This window comes from Nelumbo lutea, chromosome 1 (assembly GCF_056320005.1).
Source record: "Nelumbo lutea isolate HS-2025 chromosome 1, American lotus-T2T, whole genome shotgun sequence".
Classification (NCBI taxonomy): Eukaryota; Viridiplantae; Streptophyta; class Magnoliopsida; order Proteales; family Nelumbonaceae; genus Nelumbo; species Nelumbo lutea.
In genome coordinates, this window is record NC_142684.1 from 143442985 (window position 1) to 143463602 (window position 20618).

Below are 20618 nucleotides of genomic sequence, written 5' to 3' on the forward strand. Positions count from 1 at the left end.
ACTGAACCTTGTTGGGAAATAGACTCAGGTGCATCTGATCACATGACTAGCTTGCCTTCACTGTACTACTTACCATTTGTCTTCTGGTAGGGATAAAATATCTATTATTGATGGCTCCCTGGTTCATATTTCTAAGAAAGGTGACATCAAGCTTTCAGATACTATCTCCCTATCATCTGTTTTGCATGTGCCTAAGCTTGATACTAACCTTCCTTTAGTCAGTAGTATTACCAAGCATATGAACTGCTCAGTAACCTTATTCCCTGACCGATGTGTTTTTCAGGACTTGGAGACGCAGAAGGTGATTGGGACTGGCCGTGAGACGAATGGGATCTATCTGCTCGGGGAGCGGTTCCGTCAGGGAGAGTCAGTAGAGAAGTTGTCTTTTGTTTCTCAGAGTGTGAGTCCGGTTATGCCTTGGCATAACCGATTAGGTCATTTGTCTTTTCGATCTTTACAGAGTCTGTTTCCTACTTTATTTGAGTCTATTGAGTTGTCTCAGCTACAGTGTGAAAGTTGTGAGTTTGTTAAGCATTGTAGAAAGCCTTATTTATTGAGTAATAAAAGGAGTGATAATTTTTTTGATATTGTGCATATTGACGTTCGGGGGCCTTATCATATCCCTTCCATGGGTGGGTATAGATATTTTTTGTTATTTGTTAATGACCATACCCGCTTTTCTTGGGTTTATCTCATGCGTTCACGAGATGAGGTACCTTCCCTGACCCAAAATTTTCACCAAATGATCCTAACCCAGTTTGATGCCAAGATCAAAGTTCTCCGATCTGATAACGCAAAGGAATACTTTGCTAAATCATTGACATCTTATCTTCTTCGTCATGGGGTTATCCACCAGAGCTCTTGCCCTCATACACCTCAGTAGAATGGAGTTGCCGAGAGGAAGAATAAGCACATTTTGGAAGTGGCTAGAAGCCTCATGTTTACTTCCAATGTCCCTATTCGCTTCTGGGGGGATGCTATCCTCACGGCGGTATACCTTATTAATTGGGTCCCTTCCAGGGTCCTTGATACGCGATCTCCTTTTTCACTTCTACACCCACGTGAGGACTTGTTTTCTATTCCCCTTAAGACATTTGGTTACACTTGCTTTGTTCAGCTTCTCGGACCCCTCACTTTCTTTGAGGGGACACCCATTTATCCTCGGGTTGCCCCTTAGGGGGAGAGTAGTGAGAGTGGGGGTTTGAGTTCTTGTCTTCAGGGGGAGAGCAGTGAGAGTGGGGCAGTTCCTTTACCTATTCCATTGGGTGATGAGAACTGCAATGGTGAGGGTGGTCAAAGGGATCAGGAGTTGAGGGAAAGCTGCAATGGTGAGGGTGGTCACCACAGCCCACTGCATTTCCCCTACAGATGATCTTGACCTTCCAATTGCAGTCCGTAAAGGGAAACGACATTGTACCACATCCACAGCCCACTGTATTTCCCATTTTTTATCCTATGATCGCCTATCTTCTACCTACAAGTCCTACCTTAGCACCATTTCCAATGTCCCTATTCCAAGAACAGTGCAAGAAGCCCTATCCGTCCCTAAATGGAAAGATGCAATGCAAGTTGAGATGGATGCTCTATTGAAGAACAACACCTGGGAGGTAGTTGATTTGCCAAAAGGAAAGAAACCAATTGGATGCAGATGGGTATTTACGGTGAAGCATAATGCAAATGGATCTATTGAGAGGTATAAAGCTCGGTTAGTTGCAAGAGGGTTTACATAGACTTATGGCATATGTTTCGACTGTTGCTACAGTAGTCCGAACAGGAAGAGGAGGAGAAGAAGAAGAAGAAGAAGAAGAAGAAGGGTCTGTCGAAAATCTGATGGATTACCCATTCAGTCGACCCCCTTAATCTAATATTAGGTTCTAATCATAGTTACAAAGACAGAAATGACCTTACTTAAGTGTGGGGCAGAGTAACTCTAATAACACTGCCACATAAGCAAGTTACTTAATAAACAGAAGAAAACTAAACTACCCCTATTCGGCACATCTTAACACTCCCCCTCAAGCTAGAGAATATATGTCATATAATCCCAGCTTGTTACATAGTTCACTCTCCTTGAGCTTAGAGCTTTTGTAAACAAATCTGCCCACTAGTCATTGGAGCCCACATGTTCTGTATTTATCTCTCTGGCATGAACCTTCTCTCTCACAAAGTGGCAATCAACCTCTATGTGCTTTGTTCTCTCATGAAAGATAGGATTAGATGAGATATGTAGTGCAGCTTGGTTGTCACAGTACAATTTCATAGGTTTATCCATGTGAAACCCAATTTCTTGTAGGAGATTCCTCAGCCACACTAATTCACAGGTAGTGTGAGCCATGGCCCTATATTCGGCTTCAGCACTGCTTCTGGCTACAACCGTCTGCTTTTTACTCTTCCATGTCACAAGATTTCCTCCCAGAAATGTGCAATAGCCTGTAGTAGATCTTCCGTCACTCACTGAGCCTGCCCAGTCTACATCTGTATACCCAACTACTTCAAGTTTTCCTCCAGGTTTATACAATAGCCCACGGCCTGAAGCACCTTTCAGATACCTCACAATTCTAAGGACTGCATCCCAGTGAGGTATACGAGGGTTCTGCATGAATTGGCTCACCACACTGACTGCAAAGGAGATGTCGGGTCTCGTGATAGTCAGATAGTTCAGCTTTCCCACTAGTTGTCTATACCTTCCAGGATCGTCAAATATTTCTCCTGTATCACTGCTCAACTTGACATTTGGTTCCATAGGAGTCTCAGTCGGTTTTGCACCTAACAGTCCTGTTTCTTCCAATAGATCAACGACATATTTCCTTTGGCACAGACTGTTAGACAGTTTTTTGTATGCCCTTAGCTTCAATCTGATTTGATGTGCTTTTGTTATTTAGTGGAAATAAATAAAGTGCATGTTTGATTCATGTTGTTTGGTTTAATTTTGTGTAAAACCCTAAAACTGGACATTTATAGAGACTCATGTTAGTTTTAAATGTTCACAGCCGTTGGATAAGTCTGGGGAGATTTATCCTGCCAAGGCTGATACTGGTGTGCCACCAAGTGTTGGGATGGCCTGTCTCAGCCATCAGGGTAAGACCCGAGGCACATGCAGTATGGGATTACTTGAATCCTTGAACCGGACCAGATTTCCAGTATTGCCCTGGACCTTGGAGATAGATGGGCAAAATTGAAAAGTTACACCTGACCCCTAGACTCGATTATGACATTTCACAAGGTGTTGGATCAGGCTGCCTTTGATATGCCAATCAGTGAGATCCTTAGCGGGGATCAAAACCTGGGTATGTTGGGGCAGTTTGAGAATTCATCTGAGTGGGTGATCATAGTGACAGAATCAGCCACTTTGTCGGACAAAGGGTAATGATCGGGAATGCACTCTCTCTGATGGAAACCAAACTGCCAGCAGTTGATTTCAATCATTGGAATTTTGTTTTGCAAAATTAATATTTATATATATATATATGTACGGTTTCGAATTGTTTGCAAATGGTTTTAATTCCCGGGATCCATGTGAGAGGAGAGTGCGGCACTGTTCCTTACAGCCGAGGGAGAGGTCCTCTCTTGTCGGGCAGTGCTTGATCATTAAGGGTTGAGAGGTTAAGTGTAAGACCATTGAGGATAATACCTGATGGGCTAATCTTGCACCTGCCCACAGTCCCTGGGTTTTTATAAGATGGCTTGGCCCAGGGACCACTTAATGTAAGTGTTGGGCCCATAGGGTCCATATGATGGACTCAAGGGGTTCATTGAGTTTTTCAGTGAATTCGGCTGAGCCTTGTTTTAGAGGCTGGGCCGAACCCATGTGGCTGGTGTGTAGATCAATGCTTGGGTCCCACGCCATACAAAGAAGCCCAACTGGGCAGCAGATTGGAAAGTAATTAGACACTGAACACTTAATGGGCCAAAAAGCCCATTTCGAGGTGGGCTGATATGATCACCCATCCATGGGGCGAATTTGAGATTAAAGTTAGTAAAAGGATTGGGCCTTTAGCCTTATCCACTCTTAGAGACCAAATTCAAATTAGATTTGAATCTGGTAACCTCCTGATAAGATCAGGAGTAAGCTAACTCTATCTGCAGAAAGGATTAAGATTATCCCCTATCCAAATACTGATTTGGATTGGGATAACTCCTAAAAAGGAGGTTTCTTAATCAAGAAGAAAGGAGGAGATTTCGAACCACCTTGAAGAGGTATAGGATATCTCCTGCGAATAGAGATCAGATCTCATACTCTCCAGAAAAACAGAAAAAGTAGTTCAGCCTTTTTCGTTTTGGAGATCTCCTCCTGCCGCCGCCATCTGCCATTGCAAGATTAGATCATTGAAGAAAAGAAAGTCAAGAAATCTGTTCTTGACATCAGTCTTGCAAGAAAGACTGAAAAAGATTCAGTGTTTAGTACTTCCAGAGGATTCTTGTGAAGGATCCAGTGTGTAGGACGCACCCTGCTGGTTCTGTTCCATTCACAGCTGTGTCATCTTCAGCAGGAACGGATCTTGGAGCATTCTTTGGGCGTGAACACCAACTTTGGGAGATACTGCTTCTCCGGATCAGGTATATTCCTCCCATTTATCTTTTGGTACAGATCTGGTTTGATTATGGTTCAAGTAGGATCCTTGAAATATTGTATTCTAAATTTAGGGAATATGATTCCCAGTTGAGAGAAGGTAGGAAATTTTTGAAATTCGCCCACCCATTCCGCAACCTTTATGGCGTCCATTAGATGGATCCTACCATTCTTTCAATTCACACCTTGTTTTGACCTAGCAACCTCTATTCCCAAGAAATACTTTAATGTTCCAAGGTCCTTTTTTTGAAAATGATTTTGCAGAAATACCTTTAGTTTGCCAATCCCCAATTTATCACTACCAGTGATGACAATATCATCCACATAGACCACTAATAAAATCTTCCCAGCTTCTGAGTCATAGCTGAACACTGAGTGATCAACCTGGCATTGCTTCATTCCAAAACTCTTCACCACTTGGCTGAACTTCCCAAACCAAGCACGTGGAGATTGCTTCAACCCATAAATTGCTTTCTTCAGCCTGCACACCTTACCACCCTCCCCCTGAGCAACAAACCCAGGTGGTTGCTCCATATATACCTCCTCCACTAGATCACCATGGAGGAAGGCATTCTTTATGTCAAGTTGAAGGAGAGGCCAATCATACATAACTGCCAAGGAAATTAGGACACGAACGGAACCAATTTTAGCCACCGGTGAGAATGTCTCCATATAGTCCACACCATACACATGTGAGTAACCTTTAGCAACAAGTCTGGCCTTCAGACGCTCCACACTACCATCTGGCAAGTATTTCACAGTATACACCCATTTACAGCCCACAACATGCTTCCCAGGTGGAAGAGTAGTAAGTTCCCACGTTTGAGTATATTGAAGAGCAAAAAGTTCCTCCTCCATTGCCCGCCGCCATCCAGGTGAACTAAGAGCTTCTTGAACATTGTTAGGTAGGGAAATAGAAGACAAAAGTGAAACAAATGGGCGATGTGATGCAGAAAGACGAGATAATGAAACAAAATTGGAAATGGGATGGAGTGTGGAACTACGTTTACCTTTCCGTAGGGCAATGGGTAGGTCAAGATCTGAAGGTTCAGCAATAGGAGCCATGAGAGGATCCGCAGATGAGGTATCTGAAAGGTGGTAAAAAAAAAAGGTGGTAAGGTGTGCAGGCTGAAGAAAGCAATTTATGGGTTGAAGCAAGAGAAGAGAACACACCTGGAGTCCCGGTCATATGATCTGAGGCTCCAGAGTCAATAATCCATGAAGGAGTTTTAGATGACATGCAAGCGATACCTGATTGGGCATATGTGGCAGTGGTATGCTGTGAAGTAGTTCGAAGGAACCGTTCATACTCATCATGCGGAACACTCACCATCTCCCTCCCAGAAGTAGATGTAGATGTGGAAGGAGTTAGGTCTGCCAGTTTACTGTCACTAATAGCAACCTCGCCTGCTACAGCATGATTAGCCCATTTAGAGGGAGGGCCATGTGGATCATAACAGAAATTCACTGTGTATCCATCCCTACCACAATGAGTACACTTCCTTGTAGAGTTATTTTTTCCTCTGCCACGGCCTCCCCCTGAGTCACAGCCACCCCTACCAATCATGGAATTGCCACGGCCCCCTCTGGAATGACCTCCCCCTCTTGTACTATGTCCACCACCTCTAGTTGTCACAAGTGCTGATCTATCATACTGTGTGGGGTTCTCTGTCTGGCCCAAAGAGATTCTACGAAGTCTTGAGAATACTTCCTCAAGTGTAGGAAGAGTAGAGCCCCCCAATATTTGAGCTCTAACTGGTTCATATTCCGACTTCAGCCCCACTAAAAATCTTGTAACATCTAGCTGCTCCCTTTGCTATTGCTGAACTTGAATATCTGGAGTAAGGGGATGATAGACATTGAGTTCATTCCTTATATTCTTCATGCAGGCATAGTACTCTTCTAGTGTTTTGGTTCCTTGTTGCAAATCAAAGTACTCCTGATACAGTTGATATACTCTTGTTGTGTTATCTTGTCCAGAATATAGCTTCTTAGCATGCTCCCATATATCCTTAGCCGTATCAAGGAACATGAAGTTGGCACTGATTTTGGGTTCCATACTATTCCACAGCCAAGTCATGATTTGAGCATCTTCTTGTTCCCAAGCATCAAACCCTGGAGAGTCAACCGGTGGCTTCTCATTTCTAACATGCTTTGCTTTCTTCTTTGCCTTGAGAAAAACTTCCACGGATTTAGCCCATGGAACATAGTTCTCCCCATTTAGCTTAATTGAGGTCATTTGTACTCCTAGGTAGTCGGAAGAAATTACTACACTAGGTTTCTGATCATTGTAGCCATCTCCTATTGCTACCATTGTACCTTTTCACAGTTGTCTCTAACTTTACTTCTCAGCTACAAGCTGATTGATGATATTCACAGTTTGATATTTCAGCCCCTATTGTAGCCTCTAAACACCACTGCTGACTTCACACACTTGTTCTTATTCACACTACTGCTAACTTCACACACTTATGTCCCACATAAGCATCAGTTTACCATTCACTAGTAGAGGCCCTCTTACAACCACTCAAGCACCACAACACAGCCAAATCTGCTACACTCAGTTCAGACTTATTTAACACACTTAAGAGGGCATTACGCAACCACAAGGAGTTCGGCAAGGTCATTGCATTCTACCTTATACCGTATCAAGAAGGCATTACACAACAACTTACAGCAGCCCTACACATTCGGCTATTACACAACAACTTACAGCAGCCCTACACATTCTGCTACTACACACAGCCCTTCCTAGGGCAACAATGAACCTAGTTCTCTAGGTTCTACTCAATACAACAGCTTCTTGTAGGGTTTCTACCCAGAAATATAGGTAACACTAGAAGAAGAAAGAACCGACCTTCCTTTGAGAATATCAATCAACCATTCACTACTGAAGTCACTTTCCTTGTTGAAGAAGGTTATGCGCAGCAGAGAGACAAGTTGTACTATTTCTGACCTAGGGCGAACCAGTTCTCTCCATCGACTGATCAGAAACGAAGGTGAAGAGTCACGAACAGTGCTGAGGTGCTTTACCAACTGACTTAGGTCAAGAGCATTGCTCTGATACCATGTTTCGACTGTTGCTACAGTAGTCCGAACAGGAAGAGGAGGAGAAGAAGAAGAAGAAGAAGAAGAAGAAGAAGAAGAGAAGAAGAAGGGTCTGTCGAAAATCTGATGGATTACCCATTCAGTCGACCCCCTTAATCTATATTAGGTTCTAATCATAGTTACAAAGACAGAAATGACCTTACTTAAGTGTGGGGCTGAGTAACTCTAATAACACTGCCACATAAGCAAGTTACTTAATAAACAGAAGAAGACTAAACTACCCCTATTCGACACATCTTAACAGCATAGATTACTTGGAGACATTTGCACCGGTAGCCAAGATGACTACTATTCGAGTTCTCTTGTCCCTTGCAGCAAGTCACACTTGGCCTTTATACCAAATGGACGTGAAAAATGCCTTTCTGAATGGAGATCTGCAGGAAGAAGTTTACATGCGTTTGCCTCCTGGATTCTATGATGCAAAAGTAGGTAAGAAGGTCTGCCGGCTCAACAAGGCTTTGTATGGTTTGGTTCGATAGATTCAAACTAGCACTTGTGAAGTTTGGATATGTACAAGCCCAGTCAGATCATACCCTATTCATCAAGAGGGTGGAGTCCTCTTTGACACTGTTGGCAGTATATGTTGATGATATTGTGGTCACAGGGAATGATAGCCATGAGATTGAGTCTCTTAAACAGCTTCTTCACCAAGAATTTGAGGTGAAGGACCTTGGTGTACTCCGGTATTTTTTGGGTATTGAGGTTACTAGATCCAAACAGGGGATCTTTATATCTCAAAGGAAATATGTCCTAGGCCTGTTGATAGAAACTGGAAAGTTAGGTGTCAAGCCTGCAGATACACCAATTGAGCAGAATCACAGGATTAGTACCGAGAGTGGGGAGCTTCTTGAAGACAAAGTTATGTTCCAGCAACTGGTAGGAAAGATCCTATATCTCTGCCTCACTCGGCCAAATATTACTTATGCTGTTAGTGTTGCCAGCCAATACATGCATTCTCCTAGAACCACACATCTTCTTGTGGCAGAAAGAATCTTAGCCTACTTGAAGAGATGCCCAAGTAGGGGTATACTTTTCAAGAACAACAATCACATGAAGGTGGAGGTTTATACTGATGCGGATTGGGCTGGGAGTGTTGATGACAAAGTGGTCAACAAAGTGGGAGGAAACCTTGTCTCCTGGAGAAGTAAGAAACAAAGTGGTCTCCTGGTCAAGTGCTGAAGCAGAATACAGGTCCATGGCCAATGGAGTGGCTGAAATCCTATGGCTAAGATCTCTACTTGAGGAGTTGGGTATTGAGTATGAGAAGCCCCTGATGTTGTACTATGATAATCAAGCCGCCATTAATATAGCACATAATCCAGTACAGCATGACAGAACCAAACGCATTGAAGTTGACCGCCATTTTGTGCGAGAGAGGGTCTCATCTCAAGAAGTATGCCTCTCTTACATCACATCCAGTATGCAACTAGCAGACATTCTTACTAAAATCGTATCAAGAAAGAAGCTAGAGGTGGATCCATCCAAGTTGGGAATGATGAACATATACTCCCAACTTGAGGGGGAGTGGAGAGAACATTGATGTGAGCCCAACAGCTGTGGTCCCACTCTGTCCGTAGGGTAGAATGTATCTAGTCACAGCTGTGGTTATTTTGCTATTCTGTTATTTCTAGTTTCAGTTTTATATTGTTTGTTATTTGTTAGCAGTTATGATGTAAACACCAAGGGCAGATATGTCCTTTCATGTAACTAGCATAACCTATATATATTAACTTAAACTGGCGGCGGCAGTATATTGGCATTCTGTTCTTCTCCTCAAAATTTGTGTTCTATTACTCTTCCATCACTCTTTTTTCTACATCTTCTTCACTTCTCTTCTCATCGAACCTAAAATCTCTTAGTGATCAAGACTGAATAGCAGTCTTGAAAACCTACAGACCATAAGAACCATTAACTTAAGGTTTGGTCTTTCAGATTGTTCTCTTTTAAATTTCTGGTCTCTTGAGACTCTGAAAATCCCTTGCCCTGTCTACTTCCTTCCTTTTCCTTTGTTGTAAGACTTACTTAATAGCTGCTGTTACAGTTACAGTTACAGTTACAGTTACCTGTTTTTTCTTCTTTCTTTCTTATTATTATTTTGATTCTAGGATATGCCACCAGGGGCATACTTGTAATTTCACTCTTTTATGAAGTTAATATAAATAGAAAACTGGCGACTGCCAGTATATGCTTTTTCTCTCTCAACCGTACCTCTCTCTTTCTCTCTCTCTCCCAATCCCCACGAATCACCACATGGTATCAGAGCAGGTTCTCTGGGTTGAAAAAGACCTACAATCCCTCCTGCCCAGTTCTTAAGTGTTTGGACGTGGTTGTTTCTACAGAAACCCTAGCAGGTGTCTGGCGGTTGTTTCTGCAGAAACCCTAGCAATGTTTGGTGGCAATTTTTTGGGAAACCCTAGCAGTTTTTTGTGATCTCTTTTTCCTAGCCGTAATAGCAAGAAAACCCTAGTCGGAGAAGGGTGATTCTAGTGCAGACTCCTCTGTTCAATGCTGTGAAGTCAAGTTCAGATTAGCACCTTCGTACAAGTGCTGAACAGGTGTGTTTTTTGTTTCAGTTTGTCTCAGCCTTCTTTGGCCAATGGTGCGTAGGGCTCATGCCTTGATTATATAGTTATTTGTTTGGATGTTGGATGGTTAGAGTGTGTGAACTACAGTCAGATTGATTGTAATGACTGTATTGGTGGTGCTGAACCGATTACCGGACTGATTTATTGTTCTGTTTGGACGTTGTGTTGACTGAACCCCTTGTTCTCAGCAATATTTAGTGTTCTTTCGCTCACATTCTAGGAGTAAAACTGTTATGGGCCCGGGAATAGGATCTCGTCACCGGTCGGTCCACGAGGAAAAGCTCTTGTTTTCCCTTGTTCCTCCCCTTCCTAGCTGAACCTATCTTGGCGTCCTAGAGGGTGATTTGTCCAAGAGATCACCGAACTCTCCTTTTACTCTTTTTCTTGACTGGAAATTTGATATCTTTATTCAATAATTTCAGCTCCTTAAATAGGAGATTACAAGAGGTAAGAGTCCTCCTTGTAGGAAGACTCCTTGATAACTAAACTGCTTACAGATAAGATAGATAAGACTCCTAGATAAGACTAACTAAGCTGCTTACAAATAAGATAGATAAAACTCCTAGATAAGACTCCCTTACTCAAGAAGGATAAAACTCCCTAAGATAAATTAGACTCTATACTAATCCTTATTGGAACAGATAAGAGTAAGAAAGCAGATAAGATAAGGATAAGGTAAGATGAACTATGGCTAGCTAGATAATCTGATGAGGGCTCCATGTTACTGCTGCTGCCGACAGTGGTACTTCTTCCCCACGAATGCGTCCATAACATTACTCCCCTCCTAGACTATGAGGTTGTCCTCAAGCTCGAAATCTGGATATGTGTCTTGGAGTTCAGTCAAGGGAATCCAGGAAAGATGGAATGATTTAGCCCTCCTGGATTGGGTTCCAATGAAGGGGGTTCATCCTCATCGTCCTCTTGTTCCACCAAGAAGCAGAAAAGTCTTTTGCACTAGTGCCCTGCTGAGTAGAGTTCATCACATTTAAAACATTGTCCCCTCGCCCTGCGTTCCACCATCTCAGCCCTGGACAAGTGATTAATAGGGGGTGCAACAACGCTGCTCCCCTCACTGGATGCTGATCTGGAATTGTGGCTCATCTGTGGTTTCCGTTCTTGGCTGGCTGCTGAAGATGGAGCCATTCCGAGTGGTTCCGGGGATGCCCATGCGGATGGAGGCCGCCCCATACTGAAGGTTCCGCGGCTGAGCTGCATCTTTCGTTCGAAGGCGCGAGCTAGATTCATGGTTGTAACCAGGTTGGGGGGTGTTGCATCTCCACATCCACCCTCAAGGGTTTTGCTAACCCTGCGGTGAACATGTCTACCTACTGGTCTGGTCGTACCAAGGCTGCTCTGGAAAGGAGGATCTGGAATTGGCGCTGGTATTCAGCCACCATTCCCGTCTGTTTGAGGTTGATCAGTTCACCTAATGGGTTGCTCATCAATGGGGGCCCAAACCTGAGGAGGCAGTAGGATTTGAATTGGGTCCAACTGAGCCCGGGTTCCTCCTGCTCCAATTTATAAAACTAGAGCTGCACCTCCTCCGTCATGTGGAATGCGGCCAAGCTTACCTTGTCGTTGTCCCCTGTCCGTTGGTTGCCGAAGAACTGCTCGCATCTGTACAACCATCCCAAAGGATCTCCGACACCGTTGTATGAAGGGAACTCCAGCCTGCTGTACTTGGGAACGACCGCGGCTACCGGGGCGACGACCTGCTATTCGTCGAACGACTCCGTCAAGTCTGGTCGGCGACTGTTTGTGGTTACAGCCCCTTCTGGATTCCTCTCCTTTTTAGAGAAACACGACTCCAGCAAGCGTCACAGCTCCCGGACATCGTCTTTGACCTCACGAACCTCCACTCTGGTTTCCACAAGCCTATGCTCTAGTTTGTGGACCCTGGATGATAGCTGCTCTAGATCGCCCATGACGTTTGGCTCTGATACCAAGTTGTTATGGGCCTGGGAACAGGATCTCATCATGGGTTGGTCCACGGGGAAACCCTCCTGTTTTCCCTTGTTCCTCCCCTTCCTAGCTGAACCTATCTTGGCGTCCTAGAGGGTGATTTGTCCAAGAGATCACCGAACTCTCCTTTTACTCTTTTTCTTGACTGGAAATTTGATCTTTATTCAATAATTTCAGCTCCTTAAATAGGAGATTACAAGAGGTAAGAGTCTTCCTTGTAGGAAGACTCCTTGATAACTAAACTGCTTACAGATAAGATAGATAAGACTCCCAGATAAGACTAACTAAACTGCTTACAAATAAGATAGGTAAGACTCCTAGATAAGACTCCCTTACTCAAGAAGGATAAAACCCCCTAAGATAAATCAGACTCTATACTAATCCTTATTGGAACAGATAAGATAAGAGTAAGAAAGTAGATAAGATAAGGTAAGATGAGTTGCGGCTAGCTAGATAATCTAATGAGGGTCCCACGTTACTGCTGCTGCCGGCGGCGGTACTTCTTCCCCACGAATGCGGCCATAACAAAACCCTGAGTTGTTGTTCACATTCTGATTGTGGCAGCTATGTTGTTGGGTGATATTTGGATTGGTTTTCAGTAGTATTCAATGGAAAGTCATGAATTACCTTCATCGGGGGCTACACCAACCCGCAACACAGCGGGTATGGGAGGTGAAAACATGGTTTTTCCCATGATAATTACCCCTTTAAACGGTCTGAACTACCTGGACTGGGCTAAGAGTGTAAAACTCTATGTAACGGCAAGGGGTAAAGCTGGTTACATCAATGGAAGGGTAAAAGAACCCAAGGGTGAGACGGCTGAACACGATAGGTGGGACCAAGAAAACAATATGGTGATGTCTTGGCTCCTCGCAGCCATGGAACCTAATGTGAAAAAGAATTTTATGTGGGCAGACACCGCCAGTGAGATTTGGGAACAGGCCAGAACTACCTATTCTGAGCAAAGGCATTACGCCAAGGTTTACTAGTTGCAAGCTGAATCCTCAACATGTAAACAGGGAAACCGTAGTTTGTCCTCATACTATTCAGCCCTTACCTCCATATGGAAGGAGTTGGACCATTATCAGGCCATAGAGTGGAAGCACGATGATGATACTAAGGCCTACAGGAAGCTGGTCTCTCAGCAATGGGTGTTTGCTTTTTTGTTGGGACTGAACCCTGCATATGAACCGTTGAGGGTGCAAATCCTAGGAAGCAAAGAGTTTCCTACGGTTCACGAGGTATACTCCTTTGTCCAATCTGAAGAAAGCAGGCGAAATGTGATGGTTACAGCTGAGGGGGAGCAACAAGTTGCCTTGGCTACAATGAATAATAGTTCAACAGGAAAGAAAAGTGACCCTAAGAAGGCGGATGATAAAGATAAGCTATACTGTACCCACTGTAGGCGTTCTCGACATACACGTGACACTTGTTGGGCCATCCACAAGAAACCCAAGTGGGCAGCAAAGAATCAAGAACAGGGTAAAGGTCATTTGAAGAAAATAAGCACAGCACATGTGGTAACCCAAGACACTCAAGTTGCCGGTAGTACCCGATACCACCCTAATAAGTCTGACCCCAAGAAGGATATAATGAATTCATTCAGAGAGCACCTGGAATCTTATGGTAGGGCCTTGCGGCAAATGGATAGCTCAGTCACTGGTACTCCCTCCACTTCATTTGCATCCACTTTAGGTAATATGGCTTCTGCATTCCATGTTACTCCCACAGATTCCCCTTGGATCATTGACTCAGGGGCCTCCAACCACATGACCTATAAGCCTAACTTATTCTAGTCTTATAGCCTTTTGTCAGGAAGGGATAGAGTGAGACTTGCGGATGGTTCTTTTTCTTCCATTGCAGGCCGAGGATCCATATCCCTTCCCCATGGCCTTAACCTAAATTGTGTATTGCATGTCCCTCAACTTCCCATAAACTTGCTTTCAATTAGTAGCATTACAACATCCTTAATATAGAGGTTGGATCCCAACTATTAGGCATAGCTGAGGTGTAGTTCTGGTGTCATCAGATATTGTCTCAGAACTTAGTCAAATCCAACAACCTATGGTCAATCAACAGGAATCCAATGGATGATACAAAATGGTCTTATAAAAATAATTGAAAAGGGACTATAAGGAACCTTTCCCTGTTAGTCATGAGACAATAGCCTAATCATTCCCTTACAGACGGAACATCCACATTTTAAACTCCTGAAAGCTTCTGTTCCCAACCGGGAACCTTCCACCAGAAGTGAGGCATAGATATGCTATGACAGAAACTGAGGGCCACGAAGCGCCAGACTAGGGCCTACAGCCTTCCACCTTAATGATGGCTTCATAATTTTTTGAAGTACACTTCTACTATCCATAGTTTACCCATGCTCCCACATCTCTTTCTAGAAGTGTCTTACCTCAATAAGACACTTCACCTTCCTCATAATAGAAGATGCATTGGGTCTCCTCAATGTAAATACACAACATCAGAGGGATATTTTGAAAATGCCAATGTATGATGAGTAAATCTAGGACTCACAACCATGCCTTTTCAAAGAAATAAGCATATATGAAGGACAATGGTGGTACATTTTGGTCCCTTGGTGTTTTATTGGGTTACATAGGGTCATAGTGCAAATTGAGAAGTAATTACAGATGAACCTAATTTCAGTATCCCAAAGTTCCATATTTTGTCAAAGCTGGTGGAATATTCATTACATTCCAGATTCTAATTGAGGCATGGATTATGTGCACACCTAATAAAGGGTGAACAGCTCGTGAAATTTGAGCAACTCACAACTGAGATATTCTCAAGTGGCTCAAATGAATCAACTATTGCATTTCCATTTAGTAGGTAAAACAATTAAATAATGAAATAGTTGAGGGTCTGTTAATCAACTGATATAGATGAATAAGAAAGGAAAGAATTCGTGGGGAAACAAACCAATTATCAATTCCTATGCCAAGTTCAGAATTTTTTGGGTGAAAGCATATTGTCATTGCTTCAGTTTTTTATATCTTTTCTAGTCATAGGCCTCCTAAAATAGGGTTCTTAAAGCTGTTCAGGAATTTTCTGTTATTTCGAAATTACAATTCATGGCAACTCTAGACTTACAATTTGTAGTAACTCTTGTAATTACTATTTTTAGTAAGCTCATAGATTACTATTTTTAGTAATTTCTGATGTCTTTTAAATTAAGTTATAAAATGTAGAGTTGTTTAGGAGTTAGAGTCCTTATTTTCATTGTGGTTATATGGATTTGTCATAGTTATAAAACTATTACAAGTTGTTTTGGGTCAGCTTCCTGGTCCAGATTGGAGTATGTAAAGGGATAGCCAAGTCAATAAGTTGAGTATATAAATAGAACCATTGCAATTGGAGTTTATCGAGAGTTGATTTGATGAAATAAAGTTTGGGTTAGTGAATTCTGGTTGTTGCTAGAAATTTTCTCCCTCCCTCCACACCCCCTCTCTTTTCTCTTCCTCTAAGTGATCTGTCTCTTCGTTGTTTACCCCTAACAGAAAGTGTTCTCTCTCATCTATTGTCCTGCTCATTCTTTGGTGGACAGCAAGTTGTCTACTTGTCTTTCCATCTCCATCCATATTCTTCCTATTTAATCACCCACAATCCCTTATTCACCCCACAAATCCCACCACTAGATCGTAAGTTAGTATGACCCCTAGCAGCCTACCCTGTCCTACATCATCAACTCAACTTCAGTTTCGACCACTAAGGATCTTACAACCACCTGAAAAACTTATTCACCAAAGGCACAATAATACATCATTCAGTTCAGCCACTTCAGAATATTCCTAAGCACATTAGTCTACATTTGATCTTCATCACTTGCATTATCTACATACTTTGAATAGCTTCAATTTGTTCTACAGATCTGACAAACTCTCCTATATCCTAAACTTGTATGAAACATTATTTACCAAGAGGTGTCCTTAAGTAATGTTTTGGCAAATTGGGATTGTTCTCCAGGGCTACTATCTCAGAATATGACTCATACCCAGGTCCAAGTTCCATAAAAAAAAAAAAATTAAAAAATAAAAAACTCTTTCTTAGGCAACAACAAATGTTATGCTAATCTCGTCACCACATCAAGGGAGTCAAGTTTTAACTTGTAGCACACAATGTACTCCTAAAGGCTCAAAGCAATATTTCATGCTCTCATAGTCTATTGCAAGTGGCATATTACATAAGTTATTTATTTTATAAATTTTCTAGTTTGCAAGATCTAGACACAAGTAATTCTAACATGCAAAAGTCTAAGCGAGTACCAGATGTTCGAGGAACTGGAGCTATATATGCCCCATATGCTCTATCACCAGCTACTGGGATGTCAGACTTGTTGAAATTCACTGCAAATTGAGGTTTTGCTTTCAATCCACCACTTTTAATCAGGCGCACAAATCTCAAGAGAGTTTCTTCAGGAAGGGTAAGCGACCCTGCATTTAGCTCAATTATGTCAAACCCCAGATTTTTGCATTCCTGCAGAAAACATGTGTTAGAAAAAGTGAAGTTGCTTTCCCCGACCAATAAAATAATAGGGATAAGATTCCGACTCTTTCTCTACCTCCACATATTGTTTGAAAGCAGATGGTCCTCCACGAATCAAATGTTCAGCCCAGTCTCCTGTACTTACATATACATTATGTCTGTGAGCCATGTCAGTTACTTCTTTGATAAAAGCTTTTGGCATCAAACTGTGTGAGCCTCCAGCGAACTTCAATCCATCAACAAAATCTCCCATGGATTCAAAAATATCCTATAACGAATATAGAAGATGTTAGTATTAATCAAAAAACAATATAGAAGATGTTAGTATTACTAGGGTGATGAAATAAGATGTGGCTGGACTTTGCTTTCTCGGGCTTCACGTAGCTTTTATAAGTCTTTAGGTGGCAAAGATGGGATTTGACCCAAGTTACAGGGTACGAACACCTCCTCCCACATACACAACACAAAAGACTTCACCAAGCAGAGACCATTGAACAATGTTTAGTAGATATTTAATAAAATTCAATTAATCTATCCGAGAAATATTAAGAGTGAAGGGATAGGATATCCATCACATAGACGCCCAAATCTTGCGGAATTGACTGGGCGAATTTCAAAAATTTCTCTCATCCTTGCAGGGAATTGAATTCCCTATTTTAGAAAAACATATTTTTCAATGATCAATCTTGAACCATGAACCAAAAAGGAGTAGGAGGGAGGGTGTACCTGATACGAAGAAACGGTATCTCCCAATGGAAGTGCTCACGCCCAATGAATGATCCAAAATTTGCTCCCACTGAAGATGGCGCAGTGCAGGATGGAGCAGAATCAGCAATGTTCTTCCAAAAGAACTTGACCCTTCACAAGAATCAACAAGATGGCTTGTGAATATAGCTCCAATCAATCTTTTCCCCAAAAGATTGGTATCAAGATCAAATCTTGATTACTCCTGTAGAGAGTAGGAGATCGAACTACTGGAGGTGGCGGCTGCAGGAAGGAGGCGGCAAGAGAGTATTCGCAGGGTGCAGAATTCTCTCTTCTTGTGATTTCAACTCTGAAGAGTATTTAACATCAATCAATAATAGTTGCCGCCCCTTTCTCCTTTCGTAATCTTAAAGGGATCAGCTCCTAATCCCATTAGGAGTTGCTGATCCAAATCATATTTGGATTAGAAGTCCCCTTTTAAGTGATAAAGGATAACCCTTATCTTATCTGCAGATCAGATCAACCATCTCCTAAACCAATTAGGAGGCTTCCAGATCTAAATCTCATTTAGATCTTGGACTCTCTAAGTGGATAGGGTCTAGGCCTCAATCCTATCAGCTGATCTATTTCAGAATTCGCCCCCATTTTTAATTGACTGATCAAATCAGCCCAGTTCAAAATGGGCTTAAGGCCCATTTAAGGTTATATACTCACTTAGCCTTTCAAACTGCTGCCCAGTTGGGCTTTCTTGTATGGCGTGGGACCCAAACATTGATCTACACATCAGTCCCATGGGTTCAGCCCAGCCTTTGTTATAAGGCCTGGCCGAATACGCTGTTATGGACAGTGCACCCCCTGAAACCCATCTTATGGGTTCTATGGGCCCAACACTTACCCTAAGTGGTCCTTGGGCCAAACCACCTTGTAACACCCAAGGACTGTGGGTAGATGCAAGATTAATCCATCAGGTATTATCCTCAATGGTCTTACACTTAACCTCTCAGCCTATAATGATCAAACACTGCCCAACAAGAGAAAACCTCTCCCTCGACTACAAGGAACAGTGTTGCACTCTCTACTTATATGGATCCCGGAAATTAAAACCTTCTTGCAAACATTTCGAAACCATAAAATATATATACTTTTATGTCTCAATTAAAATATATTTTGCAAAACAAATCTCAACGATTGAAATCGGCTGCCAACAGTCTTGGTTTCCATTAGAGAGAGTGCATCCCCGATCATTACCTTTGTCCGACAAAGGGCCTGATCCTGTCACTATGATCACCCACTCAGATGAATTCTCAGACTGTCCCAACATACCCAGGTTTTGATTCCCACTAAGGATCTCACTGATTGGTATATCAAAGACAACCCAATCCGACACCTAGTGCAGTATCATAATCAAGTCTAGGGGTCGGGTGTAACTTTCCAGTTTTGCCCATCAATCTCTAAGGTCCAGGGCAATACTAGAAATCTGGTCCAGTTCATAAATTCAATTAATCATACACTGTATGTGCCTAGGGTCTCACCCTGGCAGCTGAGACAGGCCACCCCAACCGACTTGATGGCACCACAGTATCAGCCTTGTCAGAATAGATCTCCCCAGACCGACCCACTGACTGTGAACATTCTAAACTAACACGAGTCTCATTAAGTGTTCAGTTTAAGTGTATTATACAGAAACATACCAAAGGAATATGAATCAAATATGCACTTTTATTCATTTACAATAAACTCATAAAGTATATCATTTTGATTGAAACTAAGGGCATACAAAACTGTCTAACAAAGAGGTCAAAACACATAACCATTTTCTTTTACAAGGACTTGAATTTCATAGTTCAGTTTAAAATTAAGCCATCAAAGACAGTTTGAAGCACAACTTAAAAGTAAAATACGGCATGTGAATTCTTCGTTTTGATTTCGCTCAATAAGCACAAAATATAGAAATATTAATGAAAAAGTGAAACGGGATAAGTAAGTGCATTCACCATTTTCATGCTCCCAATAAGATGAAATACATACACATCGAAAAGAACTCATTGTAAAATTTAAAAAGAAAGATGAAGTGCGTAATTAGTAAGAAGAAAGCCTCGTCGGTTCAACAAAAATATAGTTCCACTTAAGAGAAACTGCTTTTGATGAAAACAAAGCTTTAGTTGACAAATTACGATAACCCAGTTGCATGACAGTTAAAATACGATCATTTCCGAAGCTCAAATAAATTTACGTCAATGCCTTATTTATCAGCGACAAACTAATTCGTTAACATTTTTTCACCAAGAAAAAAATAATAATTCATTAGTCAACAAAGAAATTTCATTGCCCATTATCTTATCTTAATAAAATAATACCCAAATCTGAAATTAGCTTTCCTGGATATTCTCCTTAAGAAAAAATGGCACCTAAACTTGCCAAAAATACTTACAATTAATATGATAAAGATCAAATTAAAGAAAGCAATAACATATGCAGATGCTGATATGCAAAGAGGAGAAACAAATTTTGCAGATGAGAGGAATGGCCATTAAAAGGAGAAGGAGACCTGAAGAACATTTTGGCTCAAAAGAGTGTAATGAGGGCCCCTCATCTCCGTGACTCCATACCTCCGAGGCTTCTCTGGTCGATCTTCATCTTCATAGAAGCTCTTCCATCGATACGCAGACATATTTTCAAGAAATTCGAGCGGGAGTTCGACAGAAACACGACACGATCACGATCACGATCAGCTCATGAGTCAGATATTTTTCGCAGTTTCTTCCTCTATTTTCTTTGTTTTGGTTGTTTCAATTCTCAGAGGCTCCCGAAGCTTTGAGCTTGTTCTGGAAAAGTCTGTGTGACTGTGCCACAGCTCGTGGCCAACGACAATTGGCTCCTAGCGCACAAGAATGTCTCGACAAGATAAAATTACGAAATTATCCTTGGAAGATGTTTTCATGTTTCAGGCAACGGTGAGCTAGATGATGAAATGGATAAGTTGTCCCGCGGACGACCGGCTTCTGAGTTCTGAAGTGGTCCAAGTGGATAATGACATCGGTCTCCTTAAGGTTGTGTTTGGTTGCAATGTTATGAATGCACATGATTTGAGTGTAAATCCTTACCTCTTTTTGTTTCAAATCTCAGCTTATTTTGTTTGGTTCTATTATAAATGAAGTAAATAAATAACGACACAAAGCAGAATAAAG

General features: G+C 42.0%; 1 protein-coding gene across 3 annotated transcripts in view; it reads right to left on the minus strand.

Annotated features, from left to right (window-relative positions):
- Positions 1-20380, minus strand: part of HSA32 (Aldolase-type TIM barrel family protein) — a 28987-nt gene extending 8607 nt beyond the window's left edge. The window contains exons 1-4 of one of the 3 annotated variants that reach the window (XM_088948483.1): positions 19979-20293; positions 17452-17583; positions 16802-16993; positions 16506-16716 (exon numbers count right to left, since the gene is read on the minus strand). In XM_088948483.1, the coding sequence (XP_088804609.1) occupies positions 16506-16716; positions 16802-16978 (388 nt within the window). In that variant the 5' untranslated portion in view covers positions 16979-16993; positions 17452-17583; positions 19979-20293. Of the gene's footprint in view, positions 1-16505; positions 16717-16801; positions 16994-17451; positions 17584-19978 lie in introns of all 3 variants that reach the window. The other 2 variants (XM_088948477.1, XM_088948491.1) reach the window with 2 other exon arrangements.
- Positions 20381-20618: the final 238 nt, after the last annotated feature.